General features: G+C 37.2%; 1 protein-coding gene across 5 annotated transcripts in view; it reads left to right on the top strand.

Annotated features, from left to right (window-relative positions):
• Nucleotides 1-26,966, top strand: part of arhgap42b (Rho GTPase activating protein 42b) — a 115,177-nt gene that overhangs the window by 65,802 nt on the left and 22,409 nt on the right. For all 5 annotated transcript variants that reach the window (XM_008426418.1, XM_008426415.2, XM_008426417.2 and 2 more), the window contains 3 exons: nucleotides 12,901-12,972; nucleotides 26,391-26,492; nucleotides 26,723-26,833. In XM_008426418.1, the coding sequence (XP_008424640.1) occupies nucleotides 12,901-12,972; nucleotides 26,391-26,492; nucleotides 26,723-26,833 (285 nt within the window). The remainder of the gene's footprint in view (nucleotides 1-12,900; nucleotides 12,973-26,390; nucleotides 26,493-26,722; nucleotides 26,834-26,966) is intronic.

The following is a 26,966-nucleotide window of genomic DNA, read 5'->3' as shown; positions in this document are numbered from 1 at the left end:
TAAATATTTTTACCAGCTTTTCTTTGGGTTGTATTCCATGATAAACACATTGTGTTTTCCACATAGCTGACACCAAAAGAGTCTGTGGCACTCCTGTTTTCTCAGGATTTAATGGTACAGTAACTCCTGCTCTGTCTGTACCGTGTGTGCTGCCCTGTGAACTGTGGAATGTCTCGCTGACCCTGAAACAGTTCAGTGAAATAAAGGCCCTCGTTGTTCTCTGCCACATTCACCACGGTGGCTCGTTTAATGAAAGTCTGAGGAGTGTTTGGGCGAACATGATCGGATTTTACCCAAAGCTAAATTAAACCTCAGTTTTCACAAGACAAGATGCACCAGAGTCTAGCATTACTGGTCATTCATTGATGCAAGTGTGTCGTGTTTAAAGATATATAATTAGTCCTGAAACAACTCTTGTCAGCTGATCCGACTTCGGTACTTTTTTCATAAATCCAATGAGCCCTGCATTGTTTAAACCAAAAATAGTTCTAGGCATAAATAATTTAGCAGCTCTATTACAGATTTCCTCTGTTTTTCTTTTGTCACAGTTGCGTGCTTCAGATCATTAACTAGATTTTAATATCAAACAAGGATAACCAGAGAAAAAAACGTCAGCGCAATTATCCTATGTTAAAAATTAATAATTTCTTTTGTTCAATCATTAACTGCGCTTAACCATTTCACTGGCCACACCTCAGCCCAACAACTGCATGATTTGTAGATTTAAAAATGCCCTAAACCAACTTCAGGAACAACATGAGTCAGCTTAAAAGAGCTAAAAATTAAACACTGTGCCATCCATTTCAAGAAGTGTAAATATTAATTCAAAAGTACCAGCCTTTATCCACAAATGAAAACAAAAAAAAAAAACAAAAAAAAAAAAAACATAGCATAATTGGGAACCTTTTATATGAGCGACTGGCCACTCAAGATTAAACCAAGATCTCTTAGCAACTCTTCCAAGAAGTTAGAAAAGAATCTGGAACAATTAAACTGCTAACATCGTTTTTCTCAGTATAATTCAACTATATAAAAAAAAAGACACCAACTAAAAATGGCACCTATGGGCCAGTTCCAAAGCTTAAACCACTGCTGAACAGAAAACAACACAAAGTTATCCCAATATTCCCACGGACGTTTTAGACCATATATGCAGTGGCTTGACGAGAATAAAGTGAAATGTTTTGGAAGGTGCCCAAGCTCTTACATCTGACAAAAACCTAGCATGGCATTTCAGAAAAATAACATAATATTACCAAGCATGGTGGTGTTAGTGTGATGGTTTTATGCCGCTTTGCTTCTTCAGAACCCAAATAACAATGACCTCAACACTGAAAACTAAATGAAGGCTTTGGAGTTGATGAGTCAAAGTCTTTAACCCAGCTGCTGTGAAATGACCTTAAACAGGCGTATTTATGCTGGAAGACTGAATTAAAACACTTCTGCAAAGAAAATGGGCCAAATTTCCTTCACAGTGATGGGAAAGACTTATTGACAGTTATCCACAAACACTGGCACTCGCTTCTGCCAAATGATAACAAATCCAATTGTTTTTGGCTACGTTGGTTTGGGAAGCTGTTTGGTTTGTTTTTGATGATGTGAAACAAAAACAAATGTGACAAAAAGAACAATATTGTATCTACAAAAGAAACCTTTTCATACTGAGAAAAGAAATTGTTATATTTAATTACCTTCTTGATTTTTGTTTTTAAGAGCCTGTAGGAGGCCATTTTATTTTTTTGATTCTAACTGAACATTGATGGAGTTAGTCGTACTTTTACCTTTTAATTAGCTCTCCAGGGTCATCTTAGAAACGAAAAGGAGCTACAAAATGTCCTCCAAGTTCAGGCAATTTTCACTTCCACTTAATTTTGTTCACTTTGCCACCAGTTCTTACTTTGATACACCACTTCTTCTGAGGAAAAAGGAACTGAGCATTTGTACAAACACTACATCGATCGACTAAGTCCAGTTTGGAAATATCTGCTGTGAAACACAATGCAGGCATTGATTTTCCTTCCAAGAGCAAAGTTTATACATTGGATTTACGGATCTAACGGGTTCTTTTGCAAACTTCATAAGAAAGTGGTGAAGAGTTTGGGAAAAAAATCAAAAACGTTTTGTGATTCACAGATTTACTGCCAGAATCGACTTTCAACAAAACTAACTGATATATCCCAGATGCGTGGTCAGATTACAGAGAGGCAAACCTAAAAAAAATGACTTTTATGGAGCTGATATAAAAATCCAAAGTAATTCCTCTCCTTGGAGCTGATCTTGATATCTTAATGCTTTTGTCTTGTAATGTGTCACTTCAGTTAGAAGAGGTCACATGTTTAATGGAAAGCTCTCTCACGTGGTCTGAAGACGGGTTTGAAACCTGTTTGTTGACGACAAAGGTGGGATTAAAATGTAGTTATTTATAGTTTGAATTTAATCGCAATAAACGAAGTTTATTATCACTTTAAATACCCCACTAGCTCGCTCAGAATTAGCTAAAATATCTCTACCTACAGTCATAGCTTTGTTTTTAATGTAAAAACTATGTCATGAATGTGGGAAAAGTGGGTAAATGCTTTGTTTTCACTTTTGGGATCAAATTGTCACAAAGACACAAAGTTGTCAGTTTCTTGTAGTTTTTTTTTCCACAGCTCTCTTATTATTTGCACAGGTGGCAAAGATGTGCACAAAAACCCATCAAATAGATTGTTTCCATGAAAACTTTGTGACCTATAGATGCGAAGAGCAGTTCCATATATTTTAAACCTTAATTGTTGCTCTGAATGTAGATTTGAGAAACTTTATGTGAGCAACTAATTTCTTGTAGTCATTTGCTGTTAGATCAACACAGAGCTAAATGACCTGAATGAAATGTTCCCTTGTCTTTCCAGTCTTAAAGAATGGCTAGAAGAAACAGTCCTCTTGTCACACTTTATTTGTACCCCAGAGAAAAAGGAAGTCATTTAATCTCTTCAAAAGACGTCTCATTTAAACTCTGTTTTCTCTTGTCTGGCCCATATTAAAGACAGTTTTGTTGCGTGAACGGCATGTTTTCTTGTCTTTCTTATTTTGAAGAGCAGCTTAGACAAATGGACCTCTGTCACATACACAAGAAAACATGAATTCATGGAAGACAAACTGGACTACCCTCACACTCTGGTAAACTTAAAGTTTGGTAAAAATTGAAAGAAAAAAATTTTGTTCAGTTTTTTCTTTAAATAAAATTAAGATTTTTTAAATTCCTTTTAATATGAGATAATTGTACTAATGTAGCCTGGTTACATATCTTCATAAGAGGTGCTGCTCCTCTGGGAAGGGTGCTTTCAGTCTGTTTTTAAATTATGCAGTTGGCTACTAATTTAGCTTCTGAATAATAGCAGGCACCACTTCCACACTAAAATGTTAAAACAGATGGCTTTTTTGCACTGGCTTGCAAAGCATTATAAAGGATTGCAGCCAATATGTTAGCAAGTTGTTTTTACGGGGGCTGGGTATTACGTCGCCCTTCCTTTAAAGACTCAAATATAAAATAAGACTTATTGTTTCACCAAGCGTACACTGTTCTGAAGATTATTTTTGAGAACTCTAACTCTTGGTGTGAAAACGCATTCATGCTTTGACTTTTTGCACCTCATTACATTTTATCACAGGCGATGTAACTGTACTTACAGCAAACAGAGAAAATCCCCCTGGGATCCATAAACCAGCAACCATCTCTGTATCACCAGCTTCTTCACAACTTTACTCAGCACCTTACAGTTTGATAAAACATGAAGGGCAATTATGTCACATCTGCCACGACGCTGTCGTACAATTTCACCTACAGAAGGTTAGTTTACATTTCATAGGATGACAACTTCTCAGCTTGTTCCAGGTGACAGTTGTGCATCAGAAACGACTTAGTCTGGGGAATGGGTTGTTACTTTCTGCTATGCATGAACATATACTGTGGGAGAAATGATTATTGAACTCATCAGCATCTTTTTTCATTAAATAGCTTATTAATTTGATTACTAACGGTATATTCACATAAGATGTCAGTAACAACCTAAGTAATGTAAAAAAATTACAGGAAAGTCCTTAAAATAGAAAGTTCATAAATTAGGGTATGTGTAATAAATATGAATAAAATTAGGAATTAACATTAAACACATGACGGAGATGATGAGCGAAACAAAAAAAAGCGTATTAATAGGATTGATTAATTTAATTTTTAATTTCACTCCTGATTTTTATCAGTATAAATGAATGTTAATTAGTTAAATCCTAGTTGACTGGTTTACGAAAGGAACAAAATGTTCCCTCAAGATCTTTGGACCTTTTTCCTGCAAAAAAAAAAGGCACAGGTTACAGACATATTTCAAAACGGTTGAATGTTCCAGTGAGCATCTTTAGGGCCACATAAATTCTCCGTAAACCAGACATGACTCTCCTCGCAACATTCATGATGGAGTAATAATAAAGAACAATCAGAATAGTTGTTTTGAAAACCCACTAAGGGGGTGTGCTTTTGAAAGCCCTGGAAAAGAAGAAAATAAGTAGGAGAAGGAAAGAATCGCCCCAAAAACACCCTGCCAACAGTCAAGTTTGCAGGTGAGAACGCCACGGTTTTCCAGCACACACTGCTGCTGGACTTTATTTAACTGAACGGATACTGGATGGTGAAATGTACTTGGACACTCTTGATTAGATATCTCAGCTGGACATTAATCCCAAAAGCACAGTTAGGGAAACTCTTGGTTTTAGAGAGAGAGAAAAAACAAAAGCTCCTCGGATGGTGCAATCGCATGACTTTACTTCAACTGAAAATCAATAGAATAAACTGAAGATTGGATCACATAAAGGAGGCAACCAGGACTTTCAAGGTTCAAAGACAGTTTGAGTTGATAAATGCTTCAGAATCACACATTGGATCACACTTTAGCAGTGCATGAAATAGTTTCCCCAGACAGACAGGAGACGAAAGCAAAGTTTTAATACAATTTAATAAGTGTGTTTAATATTTATTACCTGTGCAATTTTACTTTGTTTCACAAAAATTACGGTAAATTATATTAATTTGTGTTGCATTTGTAGCATGTGCTGGATACCAACACGGGCATGTTTAACACGTACTGTCTTAGCTTTACACACCATAAATTACAAGCTAAGGTGGCAGAATTTATTTTTCATTCTATCATAAAGCTCAAGAAGAGATTTTTAATTTTTTTTGCTCAACTCCCTTAGGTCTTGTGGTTTTGCTGCCTTCTTTAATGAGTTGGGCTAATTCATTTAGTTTGTTCGGGCCGTTACTATGGTTATAAGTTTGGCTGTTGCTGGTATTTTCATTTGCTGCTCCTGGCTTTTACCAGCTGTTTTACAGCACTAACATAGAAGCTCTGACACCTTGCTCCCACAGCCTTTTTCATGTGAAGAAATGATTTCAATATGTTCTCATTTTCACTCAGAAGGTGCTCCAGCAGCACCTATTAACATTTCTTTAGCAACACTTGAAGAAAAACAGCTGGTGAATTTCACACTTAATAAATTGAAAGAACTGCAAATTTAATTTGGTTTCATTTCAGCCGCGGAGATTCTGCCTGATCATCCAGACATGACAGCTAAACCAGGATGAGGATTTAATGTAGTAAAAAAATAATCGCTTCTAACAATGGGTGAAACATTAAATTGATATTTATCAACGAGGGACCTCATTAGGCTACGAAACTGAAGCTACATCTTTTATAAGACTATTCAAAACAACTAGAAAAAAGTACAGAGGCAGATTTTCACTGCCAGATGTGACTCATACTGTTTAGAAGTTTTAGAGGCATCTCTTGTTCACAGTGTTGGAGTTTTGTCACCTCGAAGCTCTTCATCCCTTTATTTTCATCTGCCCTCCTTCTGCTAGACCATCAGACTGAGCAGCAAATCAATACTTGGCCAAAAGCCTATGTATCTTACACATGTTTTCACTGAGCTGACTGCATCCTGCAAACGAGGCAATATATTTGAAACTGAGTCTCTCCTATAAATCACTTTTAAAATGCATTTTTAATATTTTTCTCTTAAGGCTTTACGGTTCTGTCAGTTTCGTTGTCAGATACAATTACTAAATCTTCCTGCTTTGCAGATTTGAACTTGCAAGAGCAGAACAAATAAACTTTTTTTTTTTTTTTTATTGGTAGGGTGACCAACTTGGCTTTAATGCTGTTTTTCTAGAAAGTAAAATGTTGGTAAAACTGTTTACAGAGACAGAAAAATTTCTTGGAAACCTTGGCAAAGATGTATAAAGACCTTTTAAAATTAATCCAACATTTTTTGCACCATCTTAACACCACACAATTTTAGAAATATCAATTCTTTAATATCAATGTATTGATTTAGTAGATCAATATGTCAAGTAATGGTTGTGTTTAAGAAAATAACTACTGGCATATTTGTGGGTTCCATCCTATAAAATAAATTCAACAACACAAAATTTATTATACTATTTAATGTCATGCCTGGGAATTTTTGATTAGTAATTTTCACTTCCTGTTATTCAAGGTGCTGCACGTCTGGCACATTTGCACAGAAAAATGCACATTACCCAAAAGGTGACTGACATTAATCACAAAATTGAAGCCAGTGAGAAAAACAGCATGACTAATTTTATTTATTTTATTATTTTTCTGTATATGGCTCAAATCCAACTGCATTTGATATAATCACCTCAAGGCCACTGTCTTTCCACGACTGCTCCAAATCGGACCAGTAGCGTTCCTAAAGTAGTTTTCTAAATTCTAGCTCTCTTTAACCATTTTAATATGTTTTGGCCTTGGTGGCTTTTTAATCTTCCTCTGCTAAATTAACCTCAGAGTTACACTTTTGATATTTAGGCTTTGGACAAACGGAAGCAGCGAAGACGTGGCGCGTTGACATGTCTCCCCACCTCCCTCTATCTAGTAATGAAATTGCTTAGTGCTACTGCATCCTTTCAAGCATCACACGGAGCTGGCTCATATGGATTTAATCCTGTTGTGAGGGGTTGTTGCTGAGGGCAGTGGGCGCAGTTCCAGCCTGAAAGTAATCCATTGAGTCTTGAATAAGTCGGCTGCTTTCATGTATAAATATGTATGTCAACGTGTAGCGATTACTATCTCAAATTCAAATCTTTCCATACCAATTACTGTTGAACCCACATTATATCGTGCGCTGGTTTCTAATAATTATTTTTGACATGAGATATTCATGTCAAAGAAATCCCAAGTCAAAATATATTTAGAAACCAATCCTATTAGAAGACATTTTTATAAACTTTATTGAATGTTAGATTAGAGCGCTTTGTGTAAAACACGCTCAGTGTTTTAATATTAGAAATCTACATTTGAAGCAGGATAATGCACTGTTTCAATTAAACTAAAAGCATTAGAGTTAAGACAAAGGAAATAAAATAATGGCAGGGTAATATTAAGCATTGCTGTTGACGCACCAAATAAAATTTCTACGACTGGGGGATTAATATATCTAGATTAGATGACCATCTGATCTCCTCTACATTTGCGCCGTTGCAGAGTGTCGGTTTGCCTTGATTTTACCTTACATGAGCACCACCTCATTTACTAATGGCTCACACAGGATGGGAGTGGCTGCACGGAAACATCTACTCAAATTTCTTAAAAGCAGCTGATTATAAAAATAGGAGAAAAATGAATTAATAAATTTAAAGAGAAAATCGTACCATGGGTATATCACGAACTCTCACTAGTTAAACCAAATGTGAGATCTTGTAGTGATTAAATTGTGGGTTTCATCTAAAAATGTAATCTTGTACAGTGGGAGCTGAGAGCGGAGTGTCAATCCAAGTGTGAAATCTTGTGGTTTATAGATTTGTTTTGCAGTTATCTCTCTTTCTGTGGCGTTGGGAAATGTTGTGAATCTTTTCTGGGTAATTCTCCCCATTAGAAACACATTTATTTTGATTATTATTTGATATATAATAAATAAAAACAGAATACACTAGTGCTGTTGCTGAAATCTTTTCATTTTACGTTTGCAATATGTATTCTTCTGGCATGATTTCTCTTTTGTTTATGTGAAACATACATAAATATTTCTTACGTTGGGATAAAAACAACCAGTTCCTGGGTCAGATGTGGGCCGTTCCAGTCCTGAGGTAACTTAAAAGGGGAGGAATATTATGCAAAGTCAATTTTATTGAGCTTCATATCATGTTGGAGTGTTGCTTTGATTCTTTCATACATATCTCCCATCATGGCAGCCATTCGGGGATGCCTTAGCACTTGCTCATAAATTGCGGCGCCTATTTACCAACCGCATTGAAGCTTCCGCCCCCAGCTGAGTTTCCGCCCCACAGAGCAACCCTTTGCGTGTGCCTCCTTCACTCAGCTCCACCTGACTAGCGGCAGCAGCAATTAGCCAACACCTGGTGGAACTGCTGAGCTAAGAAAGGTTGTAAAGTGTATCTATCAATGGACGCCATGGAGACTCATTGTGATTATGTGCTGGATGGAGGGGGGAGGGGTAGGAAATGGTGAGCCGAGCCCATTTCAAGGCATCAAATACGGCTATGATGCAAAGTCAAATTTCTTTTAAAATATTTTTCATACATACAGCATTTTAATAACAACTGAAGAAAGCACAGTTTCTTGATGGTGATATAAAATGGCACTATCTGCCTGGGTAATATGTAAAACCCTTTCTTTAACACAACAGAATTGCATTAGAGGTTTGAACAAGCAAACGGAGTTAAGTTTACAACCTAGAAATTGGGTTAAGTGACAAGATGTCAAATATAATATTCATTTTGGGGTTAAGATCAATTATTTATATCCATCCATTTTTCACACATGGTTTGTCTTTGTGACAACCATGCAACCCTAAATGGTTAAAGTAAAATCAACACTTTAATTTTGCAGCATTGATTATTCAAACAAAACAGGAAAACAATCTGATGTCTAATAATAACACAGTATAAAAATGGCCAATCTATATTAAGTTTGAAGAATTTCTGGTCAAAGTCTGAATGTTAAGCATAGCTAATTCTGGGTTAGGTTGTCTTGAGTGAAGAAATATTTTTTCTAGCATCAATAAAGTCGTTAATTCTGAACACTGACAAACGTTATTTAAACTGGATAATTTCACTGTCCTACCATCACTATCCTTCCTTGTTGAAGAGTTTCAGTGAAGTCTGGCAAACTGGGTCTTTATTTTTTGATTGTATGTTTGATTATAACACAACTTATTTTTCATGTTTACGACGAAAAATTTGAGATAAACAAATTTTTTCAGCATCGCTCACTTAGTTGCAAACTACTGAAACTTAAATTGTTTTAGGCAACATTACACCAGCAAATCTTAATCCATGTTAGTTTCTATCACAGAGTAAATAACTTTCTACCTTCTAGTAAAAAATGTCCAATCTCAAGATTACTTGACAGGGTTAAGCTTTAAGATCATGATGATCCCAGACAGAGCCGTACATATACATCTTCATCAACAAAATGATCAAGTTCCAGCTTGCTAAACAACACCTGGAGAGCTGTGGTGAGCCCTCCACATGCAGGCTTGTTCCAGCACATCCCCCATCCGCCTGCTGCCAGTTCATAGTTTGTCCTTGACATTTCTGAGACGCTCCCAGTGGTCTGGCAGTTACAGTTTGACCAGCCTGCCCACCTTTATGACATCCACACAAATCAAGTGTTCACCGCTTGTCTGACGTGTCAGAACAGAATCGGTAAGAAGGTGATCCGCACTTGAATTGCGATACAGTGCAACTTACTTAATCTGAGAAAAAATCATGAATAAAGTGCAAAATATGGAACCGTCAATTTGCAGTGTCACACCAAGACTACACATTTACAAGCACAGTGGGGTCTTACAGCAGTCCATAAAATTGCATATACTGTTGCAAAAGTCTTCTCATCTTATGAAACTTTTTGCTGTTACAACTATAACTTCAATGTGTTTGATTAACATTTTTGCAATAGACAAACACAATGGAGCTAAAATTCTATGTAAGCAAAACTAAGTCAAAATACAATTGCAACAAATTAGCCTAATTGTAAGACAGAGTCCACTTGTTAGTAGATTATATTCTGTGAAGAAACCGAGAAACGTGAGTAAGTTTGGTTGGTTGACCAAACTTACTTCAGTTAGGCATCCATGATCTATGAAGGGGTCAGAAAAGAACCCACACCTGAAGCACTGAAGACCTCACTTGTCTCAGTTAAGTTTAAGCACCCTTGGACTTTTTAAGTGGCGTAGACATTAAAGAGTTAGTAATAGAAGTGGGTCTTGAATAATAATTTTTGTCAGATTAACCACATTTTAATTGAAAACTATGTATCGACAAAATAAGCAACATCTTCAATCCAAAAACCCTTTTTGTTGCTAAATTATTGAATTAAATACAAACGTGAGCTCGACAACAAGGACATTTATTGTTTTTAATCTGTTATGTATTCAACCATCAGACTTGTGCAAAGTTCTATGAAACCCATTCAGCTTTGAAGAGTTTCTGGTCATTCATGGAACTTCTTTGAACCTTCTTAGAAACGTTGATGCTGAAATTAACTTTGTGCGTGCTGCAACATGTTTTGCACTGAGATTCCATTTTAGGCTTGAATAGCTTCAATTATAGGCTATCTCCTGTTTGCATAACTTGCACACAACAATAATATTTTCCAGCATCCCATCTGAATGATTTTCGAAACAAAAAGTCATCCCCACCAGACCAAGAATATCAGTTTTGACGTTCATCTCTGTTGCAAATGTTGTTTATGCGTCAGATTTGCAGATGTACAACAGACATTTTAAAAACAAAGGTTCCAGCCAGAAGACTTGTATGCAAAAACAAAATATGATTGTGTTCAAATTGTTAACACAATAAAATCATCAGATAAACTTTAAATATGTAGCACTGTCACAGGTCAGAAACAATTAAGTGCTTTGCGATAGAAACTACCATTAAAAACACAAGGAGATAAAACCATTAAATATAAAACAGCATGAATAATATTTGTCTAAACAAATGAGTATTCAGCTGCCTCTTAAAATAAATGAACATAATCAAGACACTGCAAAGATGGAGGCTATACCCTCTGCAATCTGAGCAGCGCCGCTCTAAGGGATTCATCCCCTCTGGTCTTAAAATGTGTCCCAGGAACCATTAACAACCTTTCAGTGACAAACTGCAAGAAGAGATATACTAGAAGGTCAGAGATGTAGGCTGGGGCTTGACCATGCAGGGCTCTAAAAGGACAGAGGAAGATTTTAAAATTAATTCTAAAATATGCCAGTAGCCAACGTATTGAGATTAAAACAGGAGTAACATGCCGTCTCTTTTGGACGTTGTATGAAGACCTGAACTTACTGGATGTGGTCAACCTTCTTCTGATTCAAGCAAGTAAAAGGGCTGTTAAAATATCAAGACAGGATGAAACTAAGAGCACGAACAATCATGTTTATTTCAGCTTTTCTAAGCTTTTCAAAGCTTGAGGTTTGGTTTAACAGAAGAGACCACCAATACTTGGTAAACAGTCTAATTCAGCCACATTTAAATGTGGCTAATTTAAAACAGTTCAAAACTCCTCCACAGATTTGTAAAAGACTCATAGCCAGTTATCACAAATGATTGATTCAGTTGTTGCCACCAACTAGTTGCTACGTTTATTTAAACTGTTAATATATGACATTTTTGTCTAATACTAGATGTGGTTCTTCACCCAAAACATTGAAATATGACAACAACAAAAAAAGCTACAACAGAAGACACATGCGAGGAAAGAATTTTACTTTACATTGTTTGTGGTTGCAACTTGACAAATGTGACAAAATTCAGAGTTTTGTTCAAAGCACTGTAAAAGGAGCAGCAAATTAATTTTGTTTTGAGAGATTTTGACCCCATTCTCGAAGCCATCGACTGTACGTGTGAAAGGTCTGTGCATTTAGATTAATGGCTCAAAACAAAAACTCTATCTACACAACGGTTGTGTCTGGTGGTTTACGGCTCAGGAGCTGATAGCCCATCTGAGCTGACAGCACTAAATTAGTGCTGGTATCATGGATGTATTAGACCTGGGTCTACAGTTTATCACGCATACTCACCACACAGAACCACACCTTAAATCACCTTAAGAACCACGTCATTTGTGACAGACTCTGCCGTTGAGCGGCTCCACCAGTCTGATGTCATCCAATCCTGGCGGATGAAAACCCATCCGTAGGAAATTCAGAAGCACCTTAATGGCACCTTTTTGAACCGCTCACCCGCGAGGATTGAGCGTGAACTGTAATTGGCACAATATATCTCGCCGTATCGCTTTCTGTCTGGGATAAAAAGGGAGAGGGCCACAGGAGAGACCTTTCTCTCTAGTCGTGACACTCCAGAGGTCGCCAGCATGTGGAGGCGAGCGCTGCCTCAAAAATTAAAATGCATCGCAGGCTGCGCTTGTAAAGCCGCCTCATCTGCACAACTGTGTCATATTTCAGCGAGGTTTGACAATCCTGGTGCTTCAGAGCTCATATAAAGATGGTACTTTTTTCATACTTACTAAGGCCATTGTTGAGTGCTTTTTTCCCCCCTCTTATCTCTGCTGTACTCATTTTGGTCCCTCACAGTAATACATTGTGCATTGTCGCTGGTTAAAGAGATGCTAATGGATCTGATTGCTTACCCTTCGTATGTATTTGAACCTAATGCATCCTCTCAGCGCTTTTGATTTGAGATGGAGGATTCTCATTCGTAATTTCCTCTGTGACAAAACTGAATGACTTCTAAATTGGGTTTTGTGGTATATTTTTCCCAATGTTTTTTTTTTTGAGTCAGTCGCAGGGTTGTGATGACTCGGAGCCCATCTTTCAGTCAGGATGACACACTCTCTCAGCGTTTTCTTTGATTTTTTTTTTCTGTTTCAGATTCAGAATGCAGATGATGTCTTGATTACTCCCTTGGAAAAATTTCGGAAGGAGCAAATTGGAGCAGCGAAGGTAAGAGACCCCCTACGTGCGCAATTAGCGACGAAGCAGCGCCAGAGATTTCATGCGGCCTGACACCCTCGCCCTTTCCCTTCACCCCCCTTCGTCTCTCCCACCGTCTGTAAATCATTAATTAAAACCAAAGCGTGACACTGCCAAGAAAAGTGGCCTTTTCCTAATTAATCTGAATGGTACGGGTTACAGACAAAGACATCAGTTTGTTATTTTGACATTAGAAGGCATTAACACCTGCTAGTTTTTTAAAGTTAGCTTTTTAATGTTTATTAAATTAAGCGTGGCATATTGACCCAAGCAATTATTATTATTTTGGCTGATAAAGTCTCTAAGCTGCTGTTCTCTTTACCAGAAATTTTATAGTAATCTGTTTAATATTTTCACTCTTTTAGCTGTCTTTCTTGCTGTGTACTTCATCTTGAACATTTTCGGACAGGTCACTAGGTAAAGACGATTCAACGTTTTGGCGTGAAAGATTAATAAGTGGAATTCTATGCCCATTTGTTAAGGGAGAATAACCCAAACACGTGCAGCAATGTCACTTATTTTTAATAGAGATCCACATTTTACGGTGTGTTTACTGAGAGGAGATCCTGGCGCAGCGCCACAAATATTTCTGGAGGGACTTAATGTACCTTCTGGCCTCAGAACACATTGGGATCCTCTAGGAGGAGCTATGAAATGTCCTGAGGAACGTTCAGTGTCACTGCAGCCCATTCTGTAGTTGGGTGGATAACCTTCTTACTAATTGGGGTCAGCAGCTGAAACATTATGGCAGAGGTTAGAATTTACATACAGGATTCAACACAACTTTAACTAGTTTTACAAATCTACCGCTAACTTGCTTCGTTGTCAGATCTTTCAGGAAGTCAAGAAAACTGGCTTTCAAAATAAAAGCATGCTTCGAAACTGGGGTTTCGAAGTAAAAACAGAACTACTCTTGATTAGTTGTTATAACATTGAAGAATTTTTACTAATAATGAGTATTAAGAGGGAAAATGAACAAAGCTGGAAGTGAAAATAAAGCGGAACAACCGATATGAAATAAAAAGTTCTTCCAATATACTTAAACCACAAAATCCAAGTTAGTTTTTGTGATTCTAACTGGCCATCATTATAGTTCAGCTATTTTATGTCAACAAAATTATAAGACGCTGTGAAGATAAGAGGAAGATGTGATTTAGATGTGAATTCCTTTTCCTTTACTGTATTTGATAAAATTTTTCTATGTATTTTTTTCACCTTCATTGCTTATTTTAGTATCAATAAATATTGCTGAGTCCACTGTTTATCTATTTTAATGGTTAATTGTGTTGTGTGAAATGTAACAACTTTTGCATTTTTCCTCACAAATTCAACACTCAAAGTATCTGTGGATGGTCTGAAAGCTTACTTGGCCTTTATTCTTTTATTTCTGGAGTTTGTAAACACAGAATTAGTCAGAAAAATATACATAAGTCCATGTTATCAGGTTTAATTCTATACAGCATTTTGCAGCATCATGTATGTCTTGTAAGGTTTTACATGAATAAAGTTTTATATTTTACTTGGCTAATTTAAAAATGAATTAATCCAGTTCATGTCATGTAGGTGCCATGCAATTCAAAGCAACACAACACAGATTGTGGCATCAGTAGATTTTTTTTTTTTTGTTGATAAATAAATACACTTCCCATATCTCATTTTCTTAAAATAAAACTGGGTCATGTGAAGACCTCCAAATGTCACCTCTGCAGTATTTTCTTCCTCCTTCAATACACCTGCAGGAAGGTCGCATTTAATGCATTTATCCCCTTTTTAATCGGATTGCTGTAATCCTGTTACATGTAGTGCAGACTTCTCTAACGTATTGGATCTGGATGATTGATATCAGTTGGACTTGTGCACGGTGTTGCTTGAAGGCATCCTGAACTCACAGCGGACATGTTGCTGAGGATGGCGTTGACTCTAAAGAACAGTGTGGGTTTCTTGCTACAAGCCTCGCTTTCATTTCTGGCCAACTCAAAGGCACGATATGAAAGCGCAGCGGCTCGTCTGTGGTCAGTCCCTCGGTGAGTTCACACATGAGCACGATGGAAAAACTGGAGCTTTCATGATGCTCTCCAACTACTCCACCACTAACTCAATACTGTACTATGACTCATTTGCACATCTTAACACAGCTTTTATCTTTTTGAGGGACTTCTCGGGCTCAAAGTTGGGCCGTCTTCTCCCTTTCTCAGTGCCTCTCATTTTGATTTATTTTACATGCCTTGACAGCCACTGGTCTGCAGATATAGTCATCCTGCTGTACTTCATTGGTCTCTTCACAGGCCAACCTGCAGCATAATGACACCATTTCTCTTCCCTGTACCGAGGTGTGAGCATCATCGCTCTCTCTGCCCGGTCAGACTGAATAACCCATGCCGCTTCATGCCTCTGCCAAAATGAAACTGCACATTTCGCTGCCATTTGTGTCTTTCTCTCCTACATCAACATGCTCAGTGTTATTGCTCTCACTCTCTGTGTTTATAAAATGGTTTCTTAAAAGCCACAACCCCCCTCATTACTCCCACTACCTCTTATTTCCTCCGACCACTTCCTCCTAATGGCTCTGTCCTCCTGCAGTCTTTCCTCCGCTAAACATTAGCCCAACTAGAGTGAGATGAAACGCACACATCACGGGCTGCTGAGTAACTTTCCACGGTTCCGAGAATCTGGAGAGATCCTCGGGCCGTCTGACCCTTCCAGTTATTGCACTTGATGAAGTCTGAGAACATCAGTTGGACAGTCTGGGAGCATTTGCCATATTTGGGCATCCTGCGTGTAATCCCTCTGAGGTTGTATACCAGCGTATTAGCTTCCTAGGCACAAGCACAACACTTCCACAGCTGTGATGTACCAGCAGATTGACTGCAGCTCTGTGAGACATATTAGGGACAGCCTGCTTCACACAAGGCGGTACCAAATGTTTTGGACTTAAGCCCCTCAAACTTAGCAGTCTGCGGCCAACAAACACGGAGAGAAAATATCTGAGAAGGCAAAAATGTGTTGCCATATGTGCTGGTAGCCAAAGTGAGATGTAGGTCTGAAATCAATGTAACACTTCTTTTTTTCAGTTTCAGATACGCTTTTCTCTGATCTGAAATGTGCTCTCGAGCTTACTACAAAAGTTTCAAAGTTACGACATGGAATGAGAGGTTGTTCCTGTTTGTAGTTTGCAAGTCCTCCATGTCCTCTGACAAATGTAACGAATAACATACAACTTTTAATTTGAGCAACTTAGTTTATACGGGCAAAATTACACAATAAATATTAATAGAAAATACATTTATGACACAATTATTGCAAAATACATGCATCTAAATTAATTAAGCTGTTTAGTTTCTATTTCACACGAGGCAAAGTCCGTTTTGAGCTACTTTTCAAAATGGAAAAGACAAGAAAACATGCTAAAATAACACAGAAGTGTGTTGAGATTCTTTGGCAGGAAATGGCCAGAAGCAGAACAGTAGCCACTGATTTATTCTCCACCATTCAGCGAAGGCAGTAATTGAAGAGTTTGAAACTTGAACTTAAAAGGCTAAATGAGTAACAGCATTTTGCATTTTAGACTCACCGATCAAATTTTTCTAGATTTCTGGAACTCTATTTCTCTTTTTTTGTCCTGACTTGCGGATACTAATGCTGAACGATTGCAATTTCTCTCTTAAAGTATTGTATTGTGATATACTAAATATTTTTTTCAATCTTCTTTTCTAAATAGGATTTTTTTACACACATTCATATCAGCAGTAGAGATTATTTTATGACTGAATGCAAACCTCGTATAACAGGTTTCATTGTAGTTTTTAAAAAAATAGGACGCATCTTTACAAAGACATTTTCAGCTCTTTGACTGCATCCTCCATGTGTAGTCATGGAACATGAATAACTTACCTCAACTCTAGGATTTCCAAGATGTCATAATATTTTCAAATACATGAAAGACAGGTTTAAAGCTCAAGAAAATAAAACAGAACAATTTTGCTGTATTCTGATTAACCTTCCTCATCTCCGTTAAAATTTTCTGTCGCGCTTGTTCTTACTTCTATCGCAACTTGAAACCCCAAAGAAATTAGTTTTTTTTGTTTTGTTTTGCTGTTTTTTTGTTTTGCTGTTTTTTTTTTTTACATAATGTCAAACATCCATTTGGTACAAAAAATGTATAACTTAGTCCTAGTTGTGGGCACAGTTATGTTAACAACCTAATAGTAGAGCTATTTTTTTGTTTAGAGTGCTGGTATTTTTGTTAACTTTGAAACTGTTTATGTACTTAGTGTTCCCTTTTCTGGAAAAGGCAAAAAAAAAAAAAAAAAAAACTTCCTGAAACCCTGTAAACTGTTCTAATACATGTTTAACATTTCAGCTCTTGGTGCACAAGATTGCAAAGTCAAATCATCTCTATCTTACTATGTAAGATAAGGTTAAGATATCAAAATTTAAATGTATCAACTTTAATAATTCTTAATTGCTAGGATAATCATAATTATTTATTATTGAACCTAAAATATGACACATAGTAAAACAAAATTATACATAAGTGCAGCTAATTACAGTATTCTCATATTGAATCATATTTCAAAGCTCCATACCAAGCAAAAGTTAAACAATTAAAATTGTTTGTAACCACAGTTTACAAGATGATTATTGTGTCTGATTGTCAGGCAATGTGGTTCCAATTGGCATTACATAAAGTAGTAGCATTCATAAATTAATTTAATATAAAACTGAATGTATGTTTAGTCAAGATACATTATACATTATTTTCCAATATAGACTATGGAAAAATACATATCGAGTACGTTTGGAATAGAAAGATTTTAATATTATTGCCATACTGTGTTGATATAAATAAACCTCTCTTTATTATGTTCTCTCATGACTTCCTAGAAATGTCCAACATAGGTTTAGTCTGGTTCATATATATACCAAGGAAGATGCATGAAAGCAATATTCTCAGTAGAGAACAGCTGAATTGTCCCAGATTTAGCTTCTAACTAATTTCCGTCTTCATTCCCTCTGATACAGAGGTGTAATAAAAAAAAAGTTTTCTTGGATTTCTGTTTACCAAACTGAAAATATCATCTGCACAAAGACTTCTCAGCATAACTTTGACTTGCAATATTTCCTCCCAGTGTTTTCACTCCACCTTTGACCTGGAAGCGACTCTTGATAAAGAACAGAGTGCTGTTGTTTCCTGTTAGTTCCCCTTGGTTATGAAGTTTTCCTCAAAGCCTCTGGATTTTAATAAAGCCAAATTGCTGTGAAAACACTCCTAATAGCAGAAAAACAAACTCACGGCTCGACAGCAGGCAGAGTTCACCTTATTGTGTTGTCGTTAACCTTCAGAGTTGGACTGAGCCATCACAATTCAGCTTTAGGACACTGAAATGAAAAGAGGCCATTTTTAATATCCTATAGAAAAATTGTAGGACTATTGAATGAATAACCTTCTGTAGATTTGAAAGCAAGGTGGTTGTTCAGTTCAGTTTTTCTGATTCTGGGTCTTTGTATTTTTTCCTACATGTTATCTCAAGGTTATTTAGCCAGAGGAAAATACAGTCTGATCCTGTCAGGGGAAAGTTAAAGATTCCCTACAGGAGAAAGTGTAGACCTACAGGCTAGCAGAGCTCGTCAAAAGGCTTTTTCAGATGCCATAAGACCAAAAAAGGCTCATGAAGATTGATTTATGTAGTTACAAACAAGCAAATACAATAAGGAACAAATTGTATGTTCTGTTTTGTGTTATTAAAGTTCAACTTGTTGCGAAAGCTTTTAGTGACAACTGATAAATGTAAAACTTTACCCAGAAGGTTTGCAGCTTGCCTCCTTCTAAATGTGGCCTATTTAGAAGTCTGGATGTTTGTTTTTGAACTCTTCCAAAGCAGATGTTGGTAATTATTTCTTGCTAATTGCCCAGCCTCTTCCTGCCTGTTACAGGAATTAGTCTTTTTTTTTTTTTTTTTACGTGAAAAGGAAAGCTTTTTTTCTTAGCTTTGGCGCAAGGTGGCAGAATTCAACTGATGGTTTTTGTTCCGTCTGTCTCCCTTGTTCATCTAAGACCAGCTCATGTGTGCAGCTATTGTGGTTTAATCGCCACTTCTGGACCCATGCTCCAATTAGCCGCCTCTAATGAGCTCATAGAGATAGGTTACGCTTTTCCCTTTCATGTCACTGCTCAGAGAATTCATTCAGAAGCCTGACTGCTCATTGGTGTTTGCATTAGATGTTGACAAACAAATTAGAAATTGTTGTCTGAAAATGTGAACTCCAGTGCCTTTCGAAGGCTTTTATTCCTATTGAGCTTTTTCCACATTTTTATGTTGCATCCTGAAACTTCAACGTACTTTATAGATCAGCCCAAAGTAATGCATAATAGTGAAGTAGCAAAAATAGAAGCATGCATATTCATGCAGTTCCCTTTACTCCAATATCCCTAAAAATCTCATTCTGCTGCAATCTAAAGTCCTGAGAGGTTCATTAGTTCACATCAGTGAACTAACAGTGCAATAACTAAAGTCAGATTGGATGATGAGCATCAGTACACCTACATTTTCTAAGCTTGGTGCACGTCCTCAACTGGAACTTATTCTGATTTTACTGGGTTGTGTTAACACATGGTATGCTGGCATTAAAGCCATTCCACGTATTAAACGACTCTCTAGGATTTCCTTCTTTTACCTGAGTAATATTGACAAAATTAGAAATACCCTTATGCTGGAAAACTGGTCCATGCATTTGTTACTTCAAGAGTGGACTATTTTAACTCAGGAAGTCCAGAAAGTACCACTAAAAGCTTTCACTGCCGGAGAAGTTCTGATGGAAATTAAAAAGCGAGATCATGTTTCTCCTATTTCATCTTCCCCTCATTGGCTCACTGTTAAATCCACAATAGAATTTGAAATTCTCCTTCTCGCATATGAAGCTCTTAATAATCAAGTTTCATTATACATCAGAAACCTGATTGTTCCATTTGTTCCTAACGCAGCACTTCGCTCTCAGACTGCAGCTTTACTGTTGGTTCCTAGAATCCTGCCTCTGTCTCAAGTCTTTTGCAGCCTCTAAAAGGTTTTATTCCAAGATTACCCTGTATTTATCTCATCCATCTTCCCATCTAATGAGCTTCCTTATCCCTAAATAGAGTCCACCTATAGGGACAGTATCAATCCATCTCTTCTGTTAAGGCCTTAGAGGTTTGTTAGAGAACAGCAGAAAAAAAAAACTGTAGAAAGATTAGGGATAAAGTTGTGGAGAAGTTTAAAGTAGTTACTTTCTAAAACAATAATTACATTCTTTGAACATCAATCAGGACACTGCTCAGTTTATCTGAAAATGGAAAGAATGCGATTTTACCAAGACACGACAGTCAATCTGACCAAGACAGTTAATTTTGAAAATGAGACATAAACTGTAGTTATTTTTCACATGTCGCAGCAAACATGAGGAAGAAGGTGCTCTAGTCAGATGAAGCTAAAGTTGAACTTTTTGATGTTCATGCAAACATTGTGTGTGTGAAAGTTAACACCACCAAGCTGAAAAAAACCCTCCTTACAATAAAACATGGTTTTGACAGTACAATTATTAAAATATAGGTTAATCGCAGGTAAGTCATGGAAGAAAAGCTGGTGGAAAATAAAAAGACTAGATACTGGAGCAACATTCGACTTCCAGGAAGAGAACACGTCAAACGGACAGCCAGGTCTGTCATAGAGTGATTTCAACTCATCATGTGTTAGAATGTCCCAGTCAAAGACCAAGCCAAAATCTAATTGTGAATATCAGAAAAGAATTTTATACGGTTTCATCCAGTTTAATTCGACTTGAGGTATTTTGTAGAAGTGGGGGAAATGTTTGTCTGGATGTTCAAAGCTCAAAGTTGCCTCTAAATTCTAAGTACTGACGTATCTAAGTGCTAAATGCTAATGCACATCCCACTTCAACTTTGATCTACTCTTCATCCGTTTCTTTTTTTTTTCTTGCGGCATTATCCTTCTACTTCGCATTGTGTTGCTCTGTCTTTTAAAATTCCAAGGTAATTCGAAAGAGATCGTTTTAACGTGATCAGTTCTGACAAGGTGAACAAGTTTAAAACCTTTTTTAAGGCGTCTGGTATTATTTTCTCTGTACACCTATACGGACACATTCAGTCTCCTTTACAGCTGACATCTGTTGCCATGGTGAAAGGATAGCCCTGGAGCTTGTTAGGTCACTGTCAAAACTTGCAAAGAACAACCGGTGTCCAAACACCCTCCCTACAGTCTTTCTACCATCTCCTAGTTTCTTGACTTGAAAGAAACTGACAAATAATGACAAGAAGAAATTCTCTCTGCGCTCCGTATTTTTCTCTCCAATGGTCCTGATTTTAGAAATTAGCAGACTTGCTCATGCCGTTGCTGTCAGATCACCCCTGGCAGCAACACGAGGCCTCACCAGTTAGAAATACCACTACAAAGCTATCTGCATCTGAGCATTTTCCTGTTGCATGTGATTTATTCATGAGTGAGTACAAAGCAATCAGATGAGAAAATCTCCCGAGTGATAGGTTCATGTGCGTTTTGTGCACCGGCAGAGTGTTGCCAAGTGCTTTGACGTTGTTCATTCCATTCAGCTAAATGAGCACTCAAACACTGGCATTAGTTTGTGTCAAAAACCACTTCCTAATGTTCGCTTCAGGGTCTGCATCTCTTCACAGAGATGCCCGCAGTCCCTCCATATTTAGCTTCAGACTTTCCTTTGAGCTGCGCCTCCTTTCGCAACGTTCTCTCAGTCTTGCTTGCGTATATTCTGTGCTGTCTGCTCAAACATACATTAAATGGAGACGGGGAGATACCATCAACACACGGGCAAGCAACCAAACAGCCCCCGTGTTCTCCGAGGCTATCATTACAGGCATACCGGTTTCTACATGTCCTGCTAGGATCAAAACAAAACATTTTAACACTTCGTATGATTCAATCAGGCTGAATCTGCCTCGCATGTTTCGCTGCAGCTCTGGCTCGCTGCCTGCTGTCTGCGTGTGTGAAGGAGTTGCTCCAAACGGTGTTTTGTGGGTATGTTCACACTACTCACCAGTTCACATTCCTCCTATGACTGTGGGACTCGGCTACAGCTCTTAATTTATTGTGGTCCCTGGTGTGTGCGCCTGTGTGTGTTTATGTTGAGCTATCCAAATTACCTCTTCTCACCAAGAGTCACAATGCCAGAGAAGATAGTAAACGTTCCTGTTCCCAAACAGAAGAGTCCTGGTCAGAAGTTTCCATCCGGTCGCTATGGACACAACTGTCACGTTTATTTTGGGCTTCTAATGATGCATTTGGACCATTCTGGATCCTAATTGATATCTCTATGCAACATCCCACTGAAGAGATTTTACAAGATGAGCAATTGGTGCACCAGTTTGTATTAATCACTAGTTTGTATTAATTTTTGAGTTTCTTTGGCTATCTTCATGCAGCAGACAAATTCCTCCCAAATATGCTTTTTTTTTTTTTTTTCCATATCTGACTTTTTCATGGCAGTAAATCACATCACAGTCCCATCACTCCTGGTTCTAACTACAAATCCTCTACAGAGGTCGCAGTCAATGCTCCACACAAGGCCATTGCTATTAACAATTTATTAACTTCCTTCGTCTTATGATTTTTGTGACGATACTGTTGGCTCCCTTTGCTCAGCAACTTTAAAATTGAGCCATAGACGCCGGAGTCCATTATGACTTCTGAATACATTGTGCTGCTGTGTGACATCCACATTCTTCTTCTACGCATGCGGGTTGTTTTGGGGTCATAAACCACTCACACATGGGGAGCGACAGACAGGTGATATTTCCAAACCATTGTTGGTAGGAGTGGTACAGCTTAATCAAAGTAATGGTTTTAACCCAAGCACCTAGCATTCAAACAAAATCTGCAGATTTTTACTTTTTAACTGTTGGAAGGACATTCAGGAAACTTAATACAAGTTTCAAAACATGTTTTGATGAGGGGCTGGGACCACTCTGTTAGTGAATTAGTAAACTGTATTTATATACGATTTTTCACAGATAAAAATCAAAACCTGCTTCACGTTAGCGCCCAGCTGTGTCCATATTTCGGCCAACTGTCACCACTGGATGAAAGAAAAATGTTATAGACTCCAGGAAACGCACAGAAATGACAAAGACTTCTGCATTATGCTGGGAGACACTGGAACGTCGATTTCATTGATGAAGATTCATCTTTTTGATAACTGTTGCAAGGAAGACTCAGTGACCTTAGAACATTGTACGGTAACACTTTATTTGAAGGGGTGTGGATAAGACTGACATGACACTGTCATAAACATGACATAACATCTGTCATGAACATAAAGAAGTCTTTATGAGTGTTTATGACAGTTGTCATGAAGTGTAATTTGGGTAATAATGACACTTTTAATGCAAAGTTGCTCTAAAAGTTGTATTAAAAGTCCATTAAAAATGCCAACTTTGCATTAAATTATGATGATTTACAAAATCATCCCCTTCAAAATAAAGTGTTACCAAAAAGGGTTTGGAATTTGAAGAACTAGATTGAATTTTCTGAACCCCACCTTATCTTTAGCAGCCTGACGGTTGAAAGTTTGATTTAGGTTCTTGTTGGACAAACATTCCAGACATGCATCAAACGTGGGTTTATGAAGGATAAAGTTAATGTTCTGAAATAGATTAATCCATTTGAAAATTGTTGGGCTATCTTTAAAGTATTTGTCTGTTCCATAAAATAATTAAATACATTTAAAAAAACTGCACTTGGATGTCAATTCTTAGTGTATGTTCACTGGTGACCAAAACCGTTCACACACTTTTAAGCATCTATTTATTTTTGCTCTTTACCTAAATCATTCTCTTTGCTTCAGAAATAAAGGCACATTTTGAATTGATTTTCTCCACATTGCTGAAAAGATCATTTCTTGGTCTGACATGCAAGACAGATGGAAATAAGATGCTGCTACATGAAATTATCTATTGATCCCCCCCTCCCCCTCCTCCTTTTTACTGCACTACAGATTCTCATGTAGGGACATTTCTGTGTCCCGTGGGTGAATTCCTTCGCTTAGCTGCTTCCAGAGTTGTTGAGACAAAACTCTCTTCTAGGTCAAATCAGTAGCTGGCAGATTAGACTTGCTAAATCTCAGGGCCATGGGAATAAAAACAAACAAGGAGGATCTGGCTGTAGTGGCCATTTCCTCACACTTTCTCCATCCTCCCTCCGGAGTGTATATCTGTCCCCTACATCTGCATGTAGATGTTAAGGGGCATTAACTAGGCATAGCTCGGTTTGGAGGTCGCAGTTGCAGATGAGACACTTGAATGCTTCTCTGCTTGGGCAGAATTTCATTAAGGCTTGCAAGTTTAGTCTGTTTTCCTTCTTTTTTTTTAAAGACTGAGAAGAGGAAAAGTTTCAACCTCCTTGACTATGAGTGCTGAACCATCAAACGTAATAAATAAATCATTGAATATTATTATTTACACATGAGATGATTGGCATAGAATTCAAAAGTCGATATATCTAGTTTTCCCATATTTAAATGTGCCTGTAATTTATTAAATACATGATTATATAATAAAGTATTCAAATTTTAAGATCATGTGCAATTATATCAAGATTTATTCAGTTATTTCAAGCTTTCTTTTCCACAGCACACAATGAAATAATAAATTAACAAATTTAAGCTGTCGCCATCGATTCATCTCAGACATTTTCCAAACATCTTGGCTGAAGCAATGTTAGCCACATCCATTGACTGTTTAGAAAAACTCACAGATAAAATAACTGTTCTGTCTTGCACTAAAAATTAAAACCAAAAAATTAATGAAAAGATCAATAAATTTTGTGAATCCAGCTAAAAAACATTACCAGGATTATATTTCTGATGCTATTGGTATTAAATTCACAACAGATTTAAATCCACCACTTAAAAAGAAACATAAGTTATTCCATAAAGTAAGATAAGTTCAATAAAGTGAAATACCACAGGGAATGCTTATTTAAACGCACTATATAATTTGCACAAAAGCATTTTTAGGTAATGGCGACTTTAAAATATGCCTGCATGCAGAAACTAGTCTAATGCATTGCTCAGTGTCATTTTGACAGATTATTCCATAAAACCCGTCTTAAAATCTTGAGGGAGTCTTTTCTGTGCACTCTGGTTATCTGTTCTGTCCATAGATTTTCAGTCGGATAAAGGCTGGGTGGTTGTATGGGACATTCGATCAGCTTCATTTCCTTAGAAACAGATTTAGAATTTCCTTTGCTGGATTTCAGGGATCATTGTCTTGCTGAAAAAAATCCCCCTTGTTTCATTCTTATATTCTTAAGAAAATCTTTTCATCTTTCCTTTAATCAGTCTGAAGACTGTCGAAAGCCTCTGTGTTCCTGCTTCTGCTCATCACTGACATGTTGTTTTTCGGGGTTACATTCAATGCAGTACCTCCTCCAAACATGACACAAGCAGTGAGCTGTGAAAAGTTGCATTTTGTTCTTATCTGGTCAAACAATATTCTTTGTGTTTTATTGGCTCGTCGTTGTGCTGCAACTTTTTTTTTTTTTCATAAAACGAATGTTTTTTTTCTTCACCAGTGGAGTCATGTATGTAGAATTCTTTCCCATCATGAGAAACTTGTGTCTGTTCTTCTTCATGACTGTTTAGATTTTTCTTAAATCTGTAGATTGTTTAAATTTGTTGTGGACATCTGGAGGGAATTTCTTGTTGACATACATTAGCTGCAACATAAATGCTATAAAATAAATATATTCATGACACATTTTATTTATTAGGTATTTTGTACATTATTCGTTTATATCCGTTTCACATTTAAATGAAATTTAGATTTTTCTTTTATCTTTTTTTTCCCTTTATTTGTGGCACGTTTGGATCTCTGTAGCAGAGATGAGCATCTGGCATAAAAAGCCCATTTCTTGAACATTTTCCTCAGCGCTGTCTGCATCTGGAGGCTTGTAGCTGTTGAGTTTGACATATCCCTGCAGGCTGGTGGATGGGAAGGAAAATGCAAACAGCTTTCAGCCACTCCTGCCTCTGACTATGCCAGATGCATAATGCTATTTGTGATTTACAGTGCTGTGTGTTTTGGTTTGAACCCCTGTCCCAAGCTGGGGGACTGTATTGATCAAACACAGACATGCTGACATTGTCGACTTGTCATTACATGCGTTTTATGCCACTTTTATGACCTACAATAATCCATTGACGGAATTTTAAATGGCAATTGACAAATATCTTGTGAAGCTGCACTGTAGTTAGACCTCCACCTAGTGGTGATTTTGACTCCCAGCTCAGATAAAAGATAATGAAAGTATTTGTTTATTAATTTTTTTATTCCAAGTTGTCTGTAAGCCTTTCATGTGTCTTAGGAGGTAAAGAAGAAATTTGATAAGGAGACGGAAAAATACTACTCCACACTTGAGAGACATCTCAACCTGTCATCTAAAAAGAAAGAGGCCTATCTCCAGGAGGTAAAACCAAAGCAAATTTCATCTTCCTACATTTGAAATAATTCCTGTTTTTTGGTACGGTCAGCTTAATCTCCTTTGAAAATCAGAGTTTCAGGTTTGTGTTTGTATATGCATGATTGTTTTGATGTTTAATTCTCTCTCTGCGCAGCGTTTCTGAGGAGTAATGAAGCGTTTCTCTGTCCTGGCTGAATCGTTTCTGTCTCAAACCTGCTCTGTTTGCTCATTCTCAGGCTGACACGCAGATTGATAAGGAGAGGCAGCTCTTTTATGACACATCCCTTGAGTATGTTTTCAAAATTCAGGAAGTGCAAGAAAAGAAAAAATTTGAGTTTGTTGAGCCGGTAAGTAAAGTATTTTACTTTTTTTGTGGTTTTGCTGCTGTCACTTTAGTTTAAGCAGAAAACAGCCTTTTTACATTATTGTTATTTTCTCTGTAATGAAGCCAGTTTTACTGCACAAATTTGTCTTCCTTAT

This window comes from Poecilia reticulata, linkage group LG13 (assembly GCF_000633615.1).
Source record: "Poecilia reticulata strain Guanapo linkage group LG13, Guppy_female_1.0+MT, whole genome shotgun sequence".
Lineage (NCBI taxonomy): Eukaryota > Metazoa > Chordata > Actinopteri > Cyprinodontiformes > Poeciliidae > Poecilia > Poecilia reticulata.
Note: the sequence above shows the minus strand (reverse complement) of the source record. Positions and strands in the feature narration are given on the sequence as shown.